Source organism: Ostrea edulis, chromosome 1 (genome assembly GCF_947568905.1).
Source record: "Ostrea edulis chromosome 1, xbOstEdul1.1, whole genome shotgun sequence".
NCBI classification, from domain to species: Eukaryota; Metazoa; Mollusca; class Bivalvia; order Ostreida; family Ostreidae; genus Ostrea; species Ostrea edulis.
The window spans coordinates 86,863,218-86,882,768 of record NC_079164.1 but is presented as its reverse complement, the minus strand read 5'-3'; the positions used below and the strand labels follow the sequence as shown (position 1 = coordinate 86,882,768).

The window sequence follows — 19,551 nt, the reverse complement described above, 5'->3', positions numbered from 1 at the left end:
GCTAAATCCAATACCTTCCGCAAAGGCTTTACCCCTTAGACCCCTACCAGCCAAGAGTCAGTGCAAAGTGATACTAAAGTCACACTTCCACCTACACTACATCCCTACTAAATAACAAAACTAAATAACCTTCTGGTCTATCACTCTCTGGACCTCAAGACGAGCTCCCCCCCCCCCCCCCCCTTCACCTGTATCCATGTAGTGAGACTGAATATGCCACTCTTCCACTTAACCTACATCCCTGTTAATGAAACTAAAGAAGCTCCTCTGGAACTTTCAATCAATTGAAAATTATTAGTCCTATTCCCCCCAAAATGTCCATAGATTATGCTTTATTACAAGAGGTGGTTATGCGAGTACTTTGTTCTGAGGCATCAATGACAGTCTCCAAACCAGGGTTGTGACTGAAAACCTCAGAAATCAGAGAAAAAGGGGGGAAATCACCTCACCCTTCCTGAAAAAATATCATTTTCTGTCACTTTAGATCAAACCCAGTTATTCATTTTTTTGAAAATTGAGTCAATCGGAGAATTTCCTCTGAAAGAGGAAAAATCACACCCCTGCCAAACACATAATAAAAAACTCTATGTGTTACTTTCAATTCACTAATTATGTCATTCTGTCCATGAGCACCTAATGTTTAAAAATTTAAATTTTTTAAATTTAATTTGTGCTACCTGTACTAATGCACTAATATAAAGAGATCTAGCTAATTACTGTACTTAAGCAGTGTCAGCTTCAAATCACTGCTACGGTCTTGCAATTCAATTTTATTCATACATGTATATCGAACAAAACTACACTTAAAAATACAAAATATGTTAAATACTTGGCACTACATGAATTTAGCATCACTTGTGTCTAGATCTGAGATAACTGTTACTGTCCCACACTCTGTTATGCCGGTACAGTTCAAAGGCTGACATGGGTGCCGTAGTTACTAAAGGCTCTGAGGTGGTTGGGAGTCCAGGGGTAGACAACTCCGGGGACTCTCTCTGGAATTCTGGTGAGAAAAACTCCATGAGGTCTGGCTCACGAGTTTTACCCTATCAAAAATAAATATTCCAAAAATGAAGGCAATTAAACTGATTCACAGAATGTTTACAGGTTATGTACATGCAGATCAGTGTATGAAATAAAAAAAAAAAAAAAATTAGAAACCTCATCCTCAAGACAATGGTAACCTACATCTACACAAAAATAATTAAAATGTATACATTAAGTATCTGAGTTACAAACAGCCACTTCCCTTATAAACCGGTCTTCTCAGAATGTGAAAGAACAACATCACAGCATATAGAGCATTGTACAGTCATTTTAAGTTGTCCATTGCTTCGAAATATAAACCATTGTGTGCTCATTCTGAGCAGTTCATTGAGTAGAAGTACAAAAATAGATTCATCAGAATATCAATTGATGGAAATAATGTTAAGAATACACATTATAACCGAAAACTGAAACTATTGTACGTGTAGCTTTGTACCCCCATTTGCAATTTGCATTCATTCGACCATATAAAAAAAACCAAGATCTTATTCTGAAATTTGTGAGCAAAATAAACAAAGCCATTCATGAGCACACTGAGATTAACTGTTCAATATACATGTAAGTAACTCATATCAAAATAACCATACAGTCCTTTACACCTGGTGAATATGCTCACCTGTCCGGGCCTGTGTTTGACTGGCTTAGCTCGGAATATGTGGGATTTGTCAATGTTATCCACTGGGACACTTAGACTGACCAGTCCTGTGAAGTGGGGACTTGTAACGTTCACTTTGGAGGAAGCCTGCAGAAGAAATGGATGTCTAATATTGCCTATAATACAAAACAGTTTGGTTCCTCCTATATATTTCCTGAGCACAACAAAAGCTACATATTAACACATGAACTAAAACAAGTTTTATATCTTTGCAAAATAATAAATAATAATACCTACATCTTGAAAATTACATGTCAGCATATTTGATGAAATTGATTTTGATTGTTAAGGATTTCCATGTATAGAATATATGTACATGTATAATACAAGATGTGAACACCACTTACTTTTTCTCTGATATCTGATGACGCGGTTTCCGAGACCTGCAACTTTTTATCCAGAGCTTTTACAATATCTACACTGCTTTCTTTGATGCTCTCAATCTCCTTCCTCATTCTTAGTGTGCTGTTGTACTCTGGCCTCATAAACACATGCTCGTATTCTTGAGCCGTGTCTACTGTTGGGTCACTGAATGGGTAAGTGTAATCAGAAAGAGCTGGCTTCTCTCTGGTCTCCCTGGTGACACGGACTCTCCTTTTATTGGTTGGATCACTGATGTGCTTTGAAGGATCATCAACCTCTGTCTCTGTTTTTGCTTTAGATTTTGTATTCTTTTTTGGATTGTCTGTTTTTAATACACGAACAATTCTTTCCTCCTTGCTGATTTTTGAAGATGGCACACTTGGTAGTACACCAGTCTCCTTTGTCAGAGTTTTAGGCATCTCTGATGAGTGCTCTAAATTGTGATCAGCCAAAGGGACATACACTGGTTTATCATTTGTCTTCTGCAGTGTGTACTGCATTGGTTTAGCACTGAAAACTTTTCTTGGCTCAGACTCCTCCAGATTGTCAGAATAATCACAAGGTTTATAGGATTTATTTGTCCTTGAAATAAAACCCTGATTGATTACAGAATTATCTGATTCACTGATATTAAACCTCACCTGCTGTCCATATAAGGTTTCTGTCTGATTTTTTCCCTGAATTTTTCTCTCAGCAATGCTTTTCTCAGGAGTAACACACAGGTCGGGGTCACATCCTATTGCGTAGTCTGGCTTGGACTCCGGGACAAGTTTCTTTGGTCTGTATTTGGAAATTGGTTTCTCAGGTGTAATACACAGCTGTGGATCAGGACCAATCAGATCACTAGTAATTCTCCAGGCGGGGATGGGTACCTGACATAGTGGAAGAGATTCCTCCGAACTCTGAGAAGTGTCCCAACCAGGGGGAGGGAACTCTGTGTGAGATTTTGTGGCAGCATTAAGAAGTTCATACTGAGACACAGCACCATGTCCCTTTCCAGGTCCCGGATTTAATGGATACCGATGTGCCAGAGGTTCTGTTGGCTGACAGATGAAGTGTGTGGCCATTTCACTTTATCCTATAAAATCAAATCTTCAGTAAGTAACTTAGATAATATTTTTAAAGATATAAGATCTTAGGTCACACTGTCATTTAATTTCATTAAATTGTGTTTCATTCCTCTTCATACCTTTGTAAAATGCCTTAGAGTAATTTGTTTTATACAAGGTGCTATATAGATTTTATAATTATCATTAAAACTGGCCCGCATTTGAAATGCAGCTGTTCAACCAATTCAATGTTTAAAGATTCAGCAGACACCGGAAACAATACACAATAGTTTCTCCTTGTAATTCAGACCTTGATATTTTTTCTTGTAGAGAAATTTTACAATGAATGATTACCAAATATTTACGTGTTTAGAATTTAATCAACTAAAATAATCAACTAACTAATAAAAAGAATCAATCATCATTCAAACTCCAAGAAATAAGCTGAATATATGAATAAATATTGTTACTTGCAGTCATTGGTAAAATACACAAGTAATCAGCAATGAAATAACAGAGAAACATGCACCAAGCTAACCCTCTCAGTGCATTTAAAGATTCTCTGTGTAGGCAATTATGAAATACACACAACAACCAAGAATTGGTCTATCAGCACTTAACGTTTGCTTTATACTGCTCCAAATACTGACAGATACGTTCTGATAAGCAAATATTGTTCTGTAATTGTCTCATTGGGAAAGTCCCCCCCCCTCCCCCCCCACCAACGTATAGCTATAAAAAAAAAAATGAAACTTGAGGACCATTTCTCATTGCTGGCTATCCTTTCCTTGGATCGTAATGTATACACGTATGTGTCAGATGAGATCTGAGATGTTCCATAAGTGACCCATAACAGTTTCTGCAGACAATAGAACAATAAATGGTCTGAATAATTTCCAAGTCTATTCTACAAGGTGGATGTCTCATTCAAAAGTAAAAGGACAATATTTTTCATAAAGTTTGCATGGAGAATACAAAATTCATTTGGTATATTTAAAATTTGCTTGATAATGTTGAAATCTTATACCTACTTTCATAAAATATTTCTGCACAAGTAAAATAAAAAGATAATGTTGAGAGCTGTCTTTTTTTCTGTCTTGTGTCCAAAAACATTTTACCACATCCAAGATGCATTATTGCCTTACAGAAAATCCTGTGACAGCTAGTGGAGTCATCAAACATATAATACAAATTTTGGAAAAGTAGATTATTTATTTACTAAATTAGAGCCCAAAATTGGACATTAAAGGGACGGGTTCAAGTTTCTTTTTTAAATTCTTAATTTTGATGTTAAACATTAAAAAGAGGCTCACAGGCCTTATTGGTCACCTGATTATTAGTTAAAAGTACCACTTGACGTCAAGGGCTATGAAATCTTATTCTGCATATCTAAGCTAAATTCTAATATTTAGCAACAGTATAGAACAAGATGTGTTCTTAAAACTTAAATGCCCTTGAAAGGCTTTGATGATATATGTAATATTAACACAATATGACTAAGAACAAGGTGCAATTGTGTACATAAAAAGGCCCAAATTATTTTTTTCTGTTTTAAATTTGTCTTGAATTAAGCTTGATGATCTGTGTTTTAAGTATGTTAAATATATGCCAAGTATACTATCTCAACTTAAATCAAAGTTATTGCTTACTTGATAGCATTATTACGTCATGAATAAGAATCCCCTCCCCCTTTCTTTAAAAAAGCTTGATAACTGTTAAATTTCATTCAATTTATTGCTTGGGAAAAGGTGTGCCCATCTGTCAAGCAAAATGAAATAAATAGATATTATGTATTGATAGAAGATAAAACATGTATTTGAATATGATTTTGCTCGACACATGGGCTGTATGTTTTCTGAAAGGAAAACCCCTAAATCTATGAATTTTTTCATTGATTTTGGCAATTTCATGCCAACTTCACGCTCCTGTCATACAACACAAATTTATTTTGAATCAAATTAAACATAGTTTGGGTTTGCTTATATATTCCTTATTTGAATGTCTGATTTTGGGACTCTTACTGAAATCATCCATTTTCTGAGTCAGATGACTGTAGAAACTGTACCTGCTTCTTTGGACCTGTCCTAGATTCAAAACTCTAAGGTTGTAAAATTCATAATTTTGGTACACCCTTTCCTGCTTTTCCTAAATATGCAGTTAGTTTTTATATTATGACAGCAAACATATAGACATCTTTCAAATGATAAAGACAATAATCACTATAATAATTTTGACCCTATCCTGGAACCAAAACCATTACCACCTGGGATCATGAAATTTACAATTTTGGTAAAGATCAACCAACTCCTTCTAAATATCTATTTAGTTTCAATTTAGTATCAATAGCATTAAAGTAGATATTATTTAAATGTTTTACACATACATGTATATGCAATATAATACTAAGTTTTGGCCCCACCCTGGGGTCAGAACCTTTACCCCTAGGGTCATGAAATTTATAATTTTGGTAGAGGCCTTCCTGCTATAAATAAGTTTTGAAAATGTATGGTTATAGATCTAAGTTTATGATATATATAATGTTTCAAGTATTCTTTGTGTGGTACATGTAGTTCCACTCTCTGAGATTCATTTTGATAATGGTTATCATGAGTCAAGTGGACTCCCCTTGATTACAATAATGAGTCCCATGCTAAAATCAATGAGTCCAAATTTCTGTCCTTCAAACAAACAACCTAACAATCACAGGAATAAACAAACCAAGTTAAGGAAGAAGCTTACTGTTGTCACCCCCTCTAGAGAATAAATATTTCGCTTTTTATTACAAGCCATCAGGTAATTCATTTGCAGAAAATTCTTATTCCTAGTTCATATTGCAAAATGATTTTCAGATGAAAAATTTCTCAAGACCAAGTTCATGCAACAGATCAATCCATGATTCGAATTTTGAGAGTGGTACAATGTAATTCTGAAACCATTCAATCCACACACACAAATAAGTTTACGATCCGCCAAGTTCACGCATACGCTTAAAGTTGAATGCTTGAAGTTTTTATTCCTAACTACTTTGTTCATGGTTGAAAGTGGAAAAAATGTATTAATTTCCACTCTCAATATAGTTTGATTTATTTAATAACCAAAGAAAATGTGTCTGTTGCCACCTTTTTCACGATGTCGGATATATACAAAACCTGAAGTATAGGTCAACATAAGAAAATTACATATTTATTAATAAGTAAAACAGAATATTGATAAAAACTTGTTAAAATGACAAATTTTAAATGTCAACAGTTTAGAAAAACTGCTCATTTATAAATATGTATAAAATAATTGTGGATATTAGGGTAAAACATTGTAATAGACATATAGTAAAGGAAATACGAGCATAGGAGTTATTGCCCTTGACATTCTTTTCATTATAAATAATTTATTATCTATGGAAAATATAAACTTTTTCACTATCATTAATTTACCAGTTTATTTAATTTTATCTAGTGAATAGTAAACTCAGGTGAGCTATTGCAATTGGTCTGTGTCCGTTGTGCATTTGCAATTGAACAATTTAAACTTCTTGATAACTACTACTGAGTACTCCAATTCTTATCAAATTTGTTATAATTTAAAAGCATTCTTGGGAAAAGGAAGACGGTTCTCAGATTCAAGATAGCACATGCTATTGCCAAATATCATTGTAGCTTTAGAAAGTACAACTTCATAACCAGGCTGAATAAAACAAAAGAATTCCACATCTTACAATCACAAAGCACCATTAACTTTTATAACTTACATTGCAAAAGCTACAGGAAATAGTATTCTTGAGAAGGTCAAGAAGGCAAACTTTTTAGTTTCACGTGTTATAGGTCAATAGACTTTACCAGTCAAGAACTGAAAAATTTAGATCTGTACGAATTTACCTAGCAGGAGAGAACAGATTTTTGAAAGTGATGGAGTTCAGAGTTGTCCTAATCTAACGATAAATGTATAACTATTCATATCTGTCAAGTTTTTTATGGCATGGGCTTATCACAGAGAATTTGAAAGAGAGCTACTGGTATACAATATTGAATAAAATATAAAAATTACAAATTAAAAAGTTGATTTTTTTTTCTAGTTTTCTTTCTTTCTCTCTCTCTCTTTCTTTTGTTTTTTATTTTATCAGTAAACTCTACTCCTACAAGCCTGATTAGCCAATGCTTAAAACAAGTTTTTTTGTGAAGACTGCTGCAATGCTGTTTCTTGGTCAATGAACATGTAGAATAACATGGTGGGTTAATTTACAGGAAAAGTAATATAAATGTACAGACATATCAAGGGATATCACTATACCTATGACAGGTCTTGTACACTCTGTTCTGACATCGTGACCATAATGTAGTCTGTAACATTTATTACACAATAGTTTTTCATCATACTTACACAACGTGTTTATAATTTCATAACTAAATGTTAAAAGGTTAATGAACACCTCGCCAAATATTGTTTACATGTCGAGGCATGTTTAATCTGTCCGAAGTGTCGAAAGAGAACCTATTTAAGAATTTACACGATTTTCCAAATAATATCAAATACTTTGGTTTCCAAAAAATAGCCTATCCTGTGACAGTTTTCTTCTTCGTGTTCATTAAAACGAGGAAAACTTACAAAATAGGCCTATACGTTTTCATCTGTTTGTTTTTCTCCGCCATTTACACAACACACGCATGCTCATAAATGATTTCCTCCCAAGTAGAAAGTACGACCTGCGTCTGCGCGAAACCGTCTACAGGAACATAACAGTGCAAGATGTCCAGTTCGACGGTCACGAAATTAGCACCTGTCAAAAGGTCTTTTGTAAAACTTATTCAGGTAGGTGAATTTAGATGGAATGTGCATTCACATTACTAACATTACCAAGTAGAACTAAAATCTAAACGAGCCACTTCCAACCTAGATTTAGTGAAGAAAATAATTTACGTAATTGGTTCAAGGTTGTGTAACCGGCAAAAAGAACAGTGAACTTTTTATGTGTTGAAGGTGAAATTATGGAGGAAATACCCTTTTGATAGTTTCTTGTATGTCGAGCTCAAGAAATCAAGCACATATTTTGCATGACAAGAATCTTTGACCTACATGCTAAAACAGATTGGAAATAATCTCGGCTGAGATTCGGCTTGGCTGAATATTTGGACTGACGCCTTCACCGAATCTCGGAGCAGTCCTTCATAATTCATGTCTGGAAATTTATTCTCAGCTTCGACCGGTTCTAGCAATTAATGTGCACTTAGGTGACACTGCTGTTCGCTTCAAATAAGTGATTTGACTGTTCAACTAACTCACTGTCACTCTTAATTTTGCATTGCTTACCGTTAAGGTATGAAAATCCCAAAATGAAAATAGTCACTAAATTTTCCGTTCAAATGATGACTTCCATGGCCCAATATTTTATCTCCTGAAACTGAAGAGTGGGATGATCGCGTTATAGCGAGAAGATCTCACTACAGGGGAAGTGTTCCCAACCTGTAAAAGTCTGTAGACAAATGGCGGACATCAACATACAAACGTCACCATAATACAGATTTTCAGTGGCTTTAAAATTACAAAGAGAATAAATCTTACCTCAGTATTTGGTTATATATCCCTTTGATCCGATCATTTTCAACGTCCTGAAAGGTAGGGAACGATAGAGGTTCGGTATGTAAGTAACGGGTTGTCCTGTATATTTCTCTCCAAGCCAGTGACATTATTGATATTAGAAAGTCTGCGTTTAAGTTTACTTTTCAAGATAAGGCCAAGTAAAATTAATTAGTGGATTATCATTCCCGCCCGCCCCTTGAAAATCGCCCCGCCCCGATTTTTTTTATTATTCAAAATTACGATTTCCGGATATTTTTATGTCCGGTCCGGTATCGTAAACGTACTTTGTTTCACTTTGCCTTTTAGAAACCCAAATACACCTGTAATTATGATTTATAATGCCTTTTCTCAATGAGATCCTCCCACCCGCCCCATGTTTTTGTGAAGTTTGAATGATTATCTACTAATTAATTTTACTTGGTCTAAACCAAATATTTTCAATGATATTTGCATCAGGTGACTGTGCTGGCCAAAACATACCATAACCGGGATCATTCTGTTAATTTGTTTACCTTCTTTTACAATTCAGGCTCAGTGAATGGGGCATTGTCATCTTGAAATACGTAGCGAAGCTCAGTGGTTGTTTGCATGGTAGACAAACTGCCTACACCTGTGATCAAGCTTGTTTGTTTTTAGCTCAAATTAATTTTATTGAATATATTATGCATGTGTTAATTCTATTCCAAAACCAGGTGTATCACTGTATGAAGTTTATTATGATTTTCTTATGTACATTTATTTGTTTCCTTTGGCATTGGAACTTGCAATTCCATCTTTACAAATATCATGGCCACAAAATTGATAAAGCGGACAAAAACAAAAGTGGAAACATTGATGGTTCAGTTGAGAAAATATTAATTAATTTAGAAATTAAAGGTGAAAACAAAACTGTTGCCCAGTTGTTAGTTATTTAATACTACTAAACAAATGCAGTAAGAAACACCAGTGATTGATTTATTTATTTGTATGAATGAAATAGCTAAATTGAATTCTCTGTATAATCTTGATTATGAATCAAAAAGATACCTTTGATTCGATTTGATAATCGATTGTAAATTTCTTCCAAATCTCTGACGCTATTTTCCGCACTCTCATGAATTTCACACAGTTTAACTACTGCATACAGTTTTCTGATCCATTTTCAATAATTTAGCAGTTTCAGAGTATCCTGTGTGTCCGTAACTGTCTACAATATATTGCAATGAATTTTTCGACTTTCCCATAGCTAAAGTCAGAAGCTTGTATCAGATGATCATAGAACAAATACCAATATATGACAACACAAGACCCTGTACTTATATGTGACATGCATTAGGAATCCCCATTATCTATATATAGAATTTACGAAAGAAAAGACAAGTCACTTCTGTGAAGTTAGAATGTAGACCTGCCATTTTGTCTATAGACTTTTGGCTGGTAGCTGAAGTTATATTTATAAGTTGAATTGTGACAACGAAATATTCTTAGTAACCTGATATGATTATTTCAGACAAGATGTGCCCAGACCTCAGCTGCAACAGCCTCACAGACAGCAAGGATGAAGAAGTTCGCTGTTTATAGATGGGTATGTATTTGATTTGAATTTTGTATTATTTCTATTAACTTGCTTGTGCGACAAACTAAAATTGGGTCAGTTTAAATTAAATAAACATATATCCATCCATATATTAATAATATATGGATGGATACATGTTTATTGATTGATATGATATTAAACCTACAAATACAATGGGATTATCACTATAACATTGCGGTCCTCAATTGATAGTGTCAAAGTAAGGAATAAATAGAAACTATTTGTGATTGTAATTTATTGCCAGTTGAAGAATTTTTTAAAGAATTCAGTGTAATGAATGAAAAATAGTATGACTGTACAATAATTTTATTCACTGATAACATAAAAGATTTATGTGTCCCTTGTGTGATTTCCCCCCTGAGCAATGTATGGTCATGTCGATGTAATAAAGTATGTAAATATTAGTCCTCAACTCATTTAGATCAGATCCGGATGTCTTCATATCAGCAATTTTTAATTTTTATCAATATTTTTGATGACCAATACACAATTAGATGTGCTTGAAATTGCGTGAGCAAACTAATGCATGTACATTATTAACTTCTCATATTTCACACTATGGACTAAAATATTTGTTGCTAAATGTTACTGTACATAAGGTACCAATGAATAGAACATGGTAATTATGTTGATTTGATATATCTAGTGTAGTCTTTCTGTTGAAATATATTTTTTCGTGTGTGGTTCAATTTCTTTAAAATATATCAACATGCATTGCACTTGACCTGCATTGCAATTTCTCAAATGTTCACAAAATTAACTATCAGGTATGTAGCAATAAGGGGGTCTGCCTCCTTTATTTGTTGCATGCAAAGTTGGTTATTTTATGTGCAGAGTTTGGTCTATAGATAGGCTTCTCCTCCCCTCCCCTCCCCCTTTTAAAAATAATAGTACTGAATTGACAATGTAGTGTAAAGGTAAAATTTAACCAATGAACTGCACTGAACATAACAATCAACCCATGTTCCCTTCCGTGTTTCTATTTGTTTTATTTTGCTTGTCAACAATTTTCAGACAATATTGTGAAGTCAACTTCTTCTCTCCCCCCCCCCCCCCCCCCCCCCCCCCCCCCCCCCCCCTTTTCCTTTTTTAGCTCACCTGAGCTAAAAGCTCAAGTGAGCTTTTCTGATCACCCCTATTCCGGCATCCGTCCGTCTGTAAACTTTTAACATTTTTAACTTCTTCTCAAAAACCACTGGGCCAATTTCAACCATAGTTGGCATGAAGCATCCTTAGGTAAAGGGAATTCTAAATTGTTAAAATAAAGGGCCAGGCCACCTTCCAAGGGGAGATAATCAAGAAAAGGTAAAAATAGGGTAGGGTCATTAAAAAATCTTCTCAAGAACCACTGGGCTAAAAAAGATGAAATTTATAGATAAGCTGTATTAGGTAGTGCAGATTCTAAATTGTTAAAATCATGGCCCCCGGGGGTCAGATGCGGCCACAATAGGGGGATCAAAGTTTTACATACAAATATATAGGAAAAATCTTTAAAAATCTTCTTCTCAAGAACCACTGAGCCAGAAAAGCTAAGATTTATATGAGAGCTTCCTGATATAGTGCAGATTCTAAATTGTTAAAATCCTGGCCCCCGGGGATGGGGCCATAATAGGGGATCAAAGTTTTACATACAAATATATAGGAAAAATCTTTAAAAATCTTCTTCTCAAGAACCACTGAGCCAGAAAAGCTGAGATTTATATGAAAGCTTCCTGATGTAGTACAGATTCTAAATTGTTAAAATCCTGGCCCCCGGGGGTCGGATGGGGCCACAATAGGGGATCAAAGTTTTACATACAAATATATAGGAAAAATCTTCAAATATCTTCTTCTTGTGAACCATTGGGCCAAAGAAGTTCACATTTACATGAAAGCTTTCTGACATAGTGCAGATTCAAGTTTGTTCAAATCATGGCCCCTGGGGGTTGGATGGGGCTACAAGGGGGGATCAAACTTTTACATACAAATATATAGGGACATTCTTTAAGAATCTTCTTCTCAAGAACCACTGAGCCAGAAAAGCTGATATTCACATGAACAGCTTCCTAACATAGAACAGAGTTAAGTTTGTTAAAATCATGGCCCCCTGTTGTAGGATGGGGCCACAATAGGGGATCAAAGTTTTACATACAAATATTTAGGAATTTTTTTTAAAAAATCTTCTTCTCAAGAACCACTGAGCCAGAAAAGTTGATATTTACATGAAAGCTTTCTGATATAGTGCAGATTCAAGTTTGTTCAAATCATGGCCCCTGGGGGTAGGATGGGGCCACAAGGGGGGATCAAAGTTTTACATACAAATATATAGGAAAAATCTTCAAATATCTTCTTCTCGTGAACCATTGGGCCAAAGAAGTTCACATTTACATGAAGGCTTTCTGACATAGTGTAGATTCAAGTTTGCAAAAACTATGGCCTCCAGGGGTAGGTTGGGACCATAATAAGGACTACGATTTTACATGCAAATATATATAGAAAGTCTTCTGATATGGACCAAGGTGACTCAGGTGAGCGATGTGGCCCATGGGCCTCTTGTTAATTTTAAAAATGATGCTTCATGTCTGATTACATCATGTGCTTTTATTTCCAGGTGGCTTTTTTTTTTTTTTTTTTAAAACAGATTACTTTTGAAATTCTTGGTGTTGATTGTATCATAACTTTGACAGAAAAATACGTCAAATACGGCTGTAACACCCCCTTCCCCAACCCTATAATTGAAGGAAATGCACAATTTAAAAAGTTTTCTCCTTAAAATCGAAGAAATTTAACATTGTTTTTGTCATCAATATAAACACACGTTTTAACTCAGCATTGTAAAGAATTTGGTATTGTAAACTTTACTATATGCTGTTTGTTAATACTATTTATGTGAAGCTTAGGACCACAATGGTAAGCATGCCCCCAACTTTCAGTGTAAGTGGAGTAACTGCAATTATGGTGGTCATAAGGAATTGAATAATACATAACTATGTAGAATAAACTAAAAGTATATATAAAAATATGCATAGAAACAAACTCACATTATTTCTTGAACTGACCTAATGTTTTTTGTTGCAGAGGACTTTTTATACTGATAAATGAAAACCAAGACCAGGAAAAAAAAAAAAAAAATGCAAAATTGTACTTTTGCAAGCACATAGTATTTACAACATAATATCTCAATTGTAAAAATATGGTAAAATATAGAATATACTATATTTCCACTTGGTTTACAAGATCAAGGCATCAAAATTAGTTTGGCTTTTTAATCAAAATGAAATAATAATCAGTAAAGTAATTTTCACTTTACGAGATTAAAATATAGCTAACAGAAGTACTTACTTATAGTTACACATAGTGACAATTTCTAATTCAGTGGTAATTTTGCTTGCAGGATCCAGAAAAGCCTGGGGACAAACCCAAAATGCAAACATATGAAGTGGATCTAAACAAGTAAGTTTAGTTGTTGTAACTACACACAGTTAATAAGTTTACAAATTATATTGGCCAAATTTTGTACATTATATGTATAATTATACATGTATAGAAAAACTAGTTCATTTAAGGAACTCAGTTAAAATGTTAGTTACATGTATAAGGAATGATTTGGATCTCTATCTCTCTCTCTCTCTCTCTCTCTCTCTCTCTCTCTCTCTCATATATATATATATATATGAAAATCTCCTCCCAAATCCATCATGAATCTTTATTTGGTTGACAGACATTTTCTGTGATAGTAAAGGAAGCAATATTTATTCTCTAATGAAGGCCACAACATAAATATGATTTTGATAAGTTCAGTATTTTTTAAGTTACTACCCAGTAAGAAAAAAATATAGGATTGCCTTGGATGAACTTGCATAAATCCAAGGATTTACAAGTCTCTTTCATTCAGATGGTTTGAAAGTTTTATGTACATGTGAAATTATACATAATGGGGAGTGCCATAACTTGTGTTTTAGTATTAATAAGATTTAACTCATCTCATTCGAGGAACTATAAATTTCTATTAAACAAAGGTTAAGATAGGAAGAAAGTGTTTGGCCATTGTAAATATTTTGTCATGTTTTTGATGGAATTTTCGTCGTTTCAGCTGTGGTCCTATGGTTCTTGATGCACTCATTAAGATAAAAAATGAAATGGATCCCACACTCACTTTTCGACGATCTTGTCGCGAAGGCATCTGTGGCTCCTGCTCTATGAATATTGGCGGCGGCAACACATTGGCATGTTTATGGTATGGGAGGCTCTTCATTGATTACTCTATAATACTCCTACTTAGGGTTCCCTGTTGGATATGGTGTGATAAGCAAAATTATTATATAGATGTTTGATTCCATGGATGTTGAAACACAACTGACTTGCACAAAAATATTTGTGAGTCCATCTTGTTTACAGTGATGTATATACATTTAATATGATACTTAAGACTAGAATGACATCATTCTTTAAAATGATTGAATCCTATTGTTTATAAGAATGCATTTACATTTTCATTTTTCAGTAAGATAGATGATAATTTGGGTAAAACAACCAAAGTGTACCCTCTGCCTCACATGTATGTCATCAAAGATTTGGTTCCAGACATGAGCAACTTTTACGCTCAGTATAGATCTATTGAACCCTATCTGAAGAAAAAGGATGGCAGTGAAAAAAACATTGGGGACACACAGTATCTGCAATCCATGGGAGACAGGGCTAAACTGGTATGTTTGTAAACATAGTTCATCTATTTGCTCTCAGAGACGGCTTTATCTGCTTTCGGAGACATTTGTTATTAAAGATGTAATGTTTATCTCAGTTGAGTGAAACATAAGACAAATAACAACACAAATTTTGACAATATGTGTATCTCACTCCAACAATTAAAGTGTGTCAAAAATGTTCTGTATGAACTGTACACATAATACTTTACTCCGAACAGGATGGTCTGTATGAGTGTATCTTGTGCGCCTGTTGCAGCACTTCCTGTCCCAGTTACTGGTGGAATTCGGACAAATATCTCGGACCTGCTGTCCTCATGCAGGCCTACAGGTAAACAACCTGGCTTTTCTAGAATACTTGATTAAGGTTTCATAATATACTTAATGGATTGGTTCGGAAGGGTATGTTGTCATAATAAATACATTGTACATATTGTCTACATAGGAAGCAATGATTCTCTATTGTATTTATGCAATACTCTTTCAAATGTTATTTTTTCCAGAGAAGGGGGATTATGGTTTCACTTTGTCCATCCATATACACATTTTGTCTTAAGATTTTCTTGTTATCTTTATACCAGATTTTGTGGTGATGTTGTTTAAACCGTTGCACATGGTGTTTTCAGATTTATTATAAAAAAGAGGGAATATTGTCAAGTCTTGTCCACTCAATATCTTAGGAACCCTTTGCTTGACAGACGTCAAACTTATTATATTGGTACATCTTAAGGAGTAGATGGCCCCAATTGATTTTGAGGTCACTTGGTCAAGGTTCAATCCCCTATGAACATAGGAAGATATTGTCTGCTCAATATCTTGAGAACACTTTCCTTGAACGACATCAAACTTGGCACACTGGTACATCGTAAGGAGTAGATGAACCCTATTGATTTTGGGTTCACATGGTCAAAGATCAAATTGGACATAGTAATATATTGTCTCCTCTATATTTTGAAAATCATTTGTTTGATTGACACCAAACTTGGTCCAGTGGTACATCCTAAGGAGTAGATCACCCCTATTGAATTTGATGTCACATGGTCTAAGGTCACTCTGGACATAAGAAGATATCTTGAGTTGTTTTCACACTACTATCAATTAAATGATACATGTGTATAACCCTATTTAATTTTGCACCATGCGGCATACACGATTCTGAAACATGTTTTTCTTTTACGTTTGAGAAAGATTTGGGTATTGTAGTTATTTTTGTACATTATTCCAGTATACTCCCCCATTCACAAAGTGTGCGTATGTATTGGTTTCACCGAGTCTTCGTTACTAGGACAATTTCAGAAATTGGTTTCACATGTCTGTTTGAGTGAATGTCTGTCTGCATAACCACCATTTCTTTCATTCATGTTAAAAAATATTCAGTAAAATGGCTGTATTCAAAGCTCCAAAGAGCAATACCAGTTACATGTACCAAGCATTGAGGTGCATGGTTATATTGTAAAGAGTACATTTTACTTTCTTGGTGATGACTTTTTATGTAGACTGTTATGCCAGTGAGTTTATATAGACTTCATCCTTTGTTACAGGTGGATGGTGGACTCAAGAGATGATTACACCAGTGAGAGACTTTTCCAGATGGAGGACAAATTCTCTGTGTATCGATGTCACACAATCATGAATTGCACGAAGACCTGTCCAAAAGTTAGTGGTTAAGATTTGTATTACATGTATATTTCATTATGATGTGAAGTTCAGATTCCTGGAGATTTTTACTTACAATGTCATCTTTTTTAGGGTTTGAATCCGGGACTTGCCATTGGAGAGATCAAGAAAATGTTGGCCAAATACAATAGCAAAGAAGCCAAAGAGTTGGCCACAGCCTAACCTCACTTCTTCCTCTGTAACAGCTTTTGTCCTAACCTGCATCCAAAACGGTCCAGGATTCACAGGTCTTGTGATTAGATAAATTCTTATCTGCTTTTCATCTTGACCGTACAGAAGAAAATCTGAAAGTTCGAAATAATTTTTGAACATTTTATACACTAGTGACCAGTGTATTGTCGTGCAAAAATCCAGAGAATGCATATGTATAACACAACCGCATAATTATTATGTTCACTGTCTTTGTACAGATCCCAGATTCTTAGAATATTGTTTTTTAAAGTATATTGTTAAAGACAGTTACATGGGTACAGTGATGCGCTTGCTCTTTTTTTGTTTTATTTATAGTGCATGGATATATGAAAGCAAAATTAAATGTTTATTGTTACCTGTTGTTGCACATTTTCTTTTGAAAAGGCTATAAAAATAAATATTTATTTGGTATATACATACAAACATACATACATAAATACCAAGGATAACCCATGAAAGCTCGAAAGCTTATTTCCAATGGGGTCCTTTGATGCACGGATGTTTGCGCTGGGGGATGTACATGTATGTTTCTACATGCAGAAAACCCAAAATATTCCTGTAAACTTTATCAAATGCAGTTTGAAATACATGTAGTTAATAAACTAGCTTGCAATCTGTTCACCTTTCTGCCTGAATCAACAGGTATTAGTGATGAACAACTTCTAGTTTTACAGCCTCAGTCATTGCCCAATTGTAAAATGTGAACTTGCAATGAAGATACGAGCTGTCCTACTGTAATGGGACTTATTGTCTAACAAGCACCTTAAGTCTGAAGCAAAGGGACCGTTAACTGTGGCAGGAAAATGTGTTCTTGGTATAGTAGCACCTTCACTGAGGAGACCAATTGTAGACATTCTAATCTTCATAAGGTCAATTTCTATCTGGCAAGACCTTTAAAAACAATAGGCATTTTCCTCTTATCATAGTGATTAAATGTACCAAGTTGTAAGAACTAGCTCCAATACTACAACTTTGACCTTGGAAAACAATAGACATCTTCCTCTTATCGTAGTGATTAAATGTACCAAGTTGTAAGATCCTGGAGCTTATGGTTCATTTTGCTTACAAGGTCTGGTTAGACGAACGACAGTATACCACAATACGTCCCGTCTTTGACAGGTGTATAAAAATTAAACTGATAATCAACCACAACAGTTTATATATGGCTGAGTTTGTATTAACACACTTTGATAAAGTTTTTAATGAACTCGAGCCGCTATCCAATTTTTTTTAACATCAGAGGCAACCTTGGATATCACAACAAATTACGATTGTGTTAGAAATGTCGTAATACACAGTAAAACTGATAGATGCTCCCCAAAATGCATTTAATCTATGAACTACTTCACATGATGAATAACTCGCACAATGATCAATAACTGTAGAAATGAAGATTTCTTTTTCAGATATAAGGTATATTGAGTGACGTTAACCTCAACAAAATGACCTTAGTCTAAAATTAACCTTTTATTTGTGTAATATATAAGCAATACCAGTTCAAAACCTGTTGAAATAAGGCACTTTTTTTTTTTTACATAAAGCAAATATCTTGAGTGACCTTGACCTTTCCAAAATGACCTTGGTCCAAAAATCCCTGTCTCAAGAAATATTAGTGATGAATTATGATAAATTTTATATAAAAAAACTGGTGACATAAGGAACTTTATTATTTTCTGGGTGACCTTGACCTTTTCAAAATGACCTTCAATAAATTTTTGACGAAAGGTATAGGAGATATGAGCTCGGATGGAAGGACAGACATACATGACAGGGAATATATGCTCCCCCGAAAATTTTCAACCCCTTAAAATCCCAAATTACGGAAGATAAGCGACAGATGTTTTTATCATCAGATAGGTATCCTCACAATAAACAACTTTGCTTATATAATGCAATATAAATTTATTGTATTTTTCAGTAAAGTCAAAAAGGTTTTAGAGCTTTCTAGCCTAAATGAAGCCCTTTTTATTGGTGTCATAAACGCTTGAGTAATTTAGAACAATTTTCATTTCTACAAATCTCCACAAAATGAGTACGGTTAAAAAGATACAATAGAAAATGTGGAAATTTATGAAATGTTAACGCCTTTTTGAACCCTAACCATCTCTGGCACCTTGCAATTCGGGTTAACTGGAATGCAATAAGGCACCAGTGCTGTAAACATTGCTGTCCACTAAAGATATTTCAGTTCCCTATCGTCTTTAGTTTTAGAGGAGATGCCTGCACCAAATTTTGCTCGACAGATGGGTACAACTTTTTGTAAGCAAAAAATATGGATGAAATTTAACAGTTAACAAGCTCTTTTTGAAACAAGATGTGTTTGTGAAACACAAATGCCCCTGTTAATGGTCAATTCCAAAGATGGTCAAGGTCACAAGGACAAATATCTTGATACCAGTAGAAAGATCTTAATTGTCACAAGAAATGCTAAAGTGCAATATGAAAGCTCTAATATTTACCATTTAGAAGTTATGACCAATGTCAATTTTTAAAAAGTAGGTCAAACGTCAAGGTCAAAAACTTTAGTACCCATGGAAAGGTCTTGTCACAAGGAATACTCATGTGAAATATCAAAGCTCTAGCACTTACTGTTCAAAAGTTATTAGCAAGGTTAAAATTTTCAAAATGTAGGTCAAACTCCAAGGTCAAGGTTACAAAATTTGTACTCACGAAAAGGTCTTGTCACAAGGAATACTCATGTGAAATATCAAAGCTCTAGTACTTACTGTTCAAAAGTTA

General features: G+C 34.5%; 2 protein-coding genes across 2 annotated transcripts; one reads left to right on the top strand and one right to left on the bottom strand.

Annotated features, from left to right (window-relative positions):
* Positions 1-757: 757 nt before the first annotated feature.
* LOC125676609 (uncharacterized) lies at positions 758-7,791 on the bottom strand. The gene is made up of 4 exons (XM_048914450.2): positions 7,714-7,791; positions 2,050-3,143; positions 1,664-1,789; positions 758-1,046 (listed from the first exon to the last, which is right to left on the bottom strand). The coding sequence occupies exons 2-4, from the start codon at positions 3,130-3,132 to the stop codon at positions 852-854; spliced, it is 1,404 nt and encodes a 467-aa protein (XP_048770407.1). The 5' UTR covers positions 3,133-3,143; positions 7,714-7,791; the 3' UTR covers positions 758-851.
* Position 7,792: 1 nt separating this feature from the next.
* On the top strand, positions 7,793-17,167 carry LOC125676619 (succinate dehydrogenase [ubiquinone] iron-sulfur subunit, mitochondrial-like). Its single transcript, XM_048914457.2, has 8 exons — positions 7,793-7,917; positions 10,175-10,249; positions 13,635-13,693; positions 14,334-14,477; positions 14,745-14,946; positions 15,165-15,274; positions 16,485-16,599; positions 16,693-17,167. The coding sequence occupies exons 1-8, from the start codon at positions 7,855-7,857 to the stop codon at positions 16,780-16,782; spliced, it is 858 nt and encodes a 285-aa protein (XP_048770414.1). The 5' UTR covers positions 7,793-7,854; the 3' UTR covers positions 16,783-17,167.
* The last annotated feature ends 2,384 nt before the right edge of the window (positions 17,168-19,551 follow it).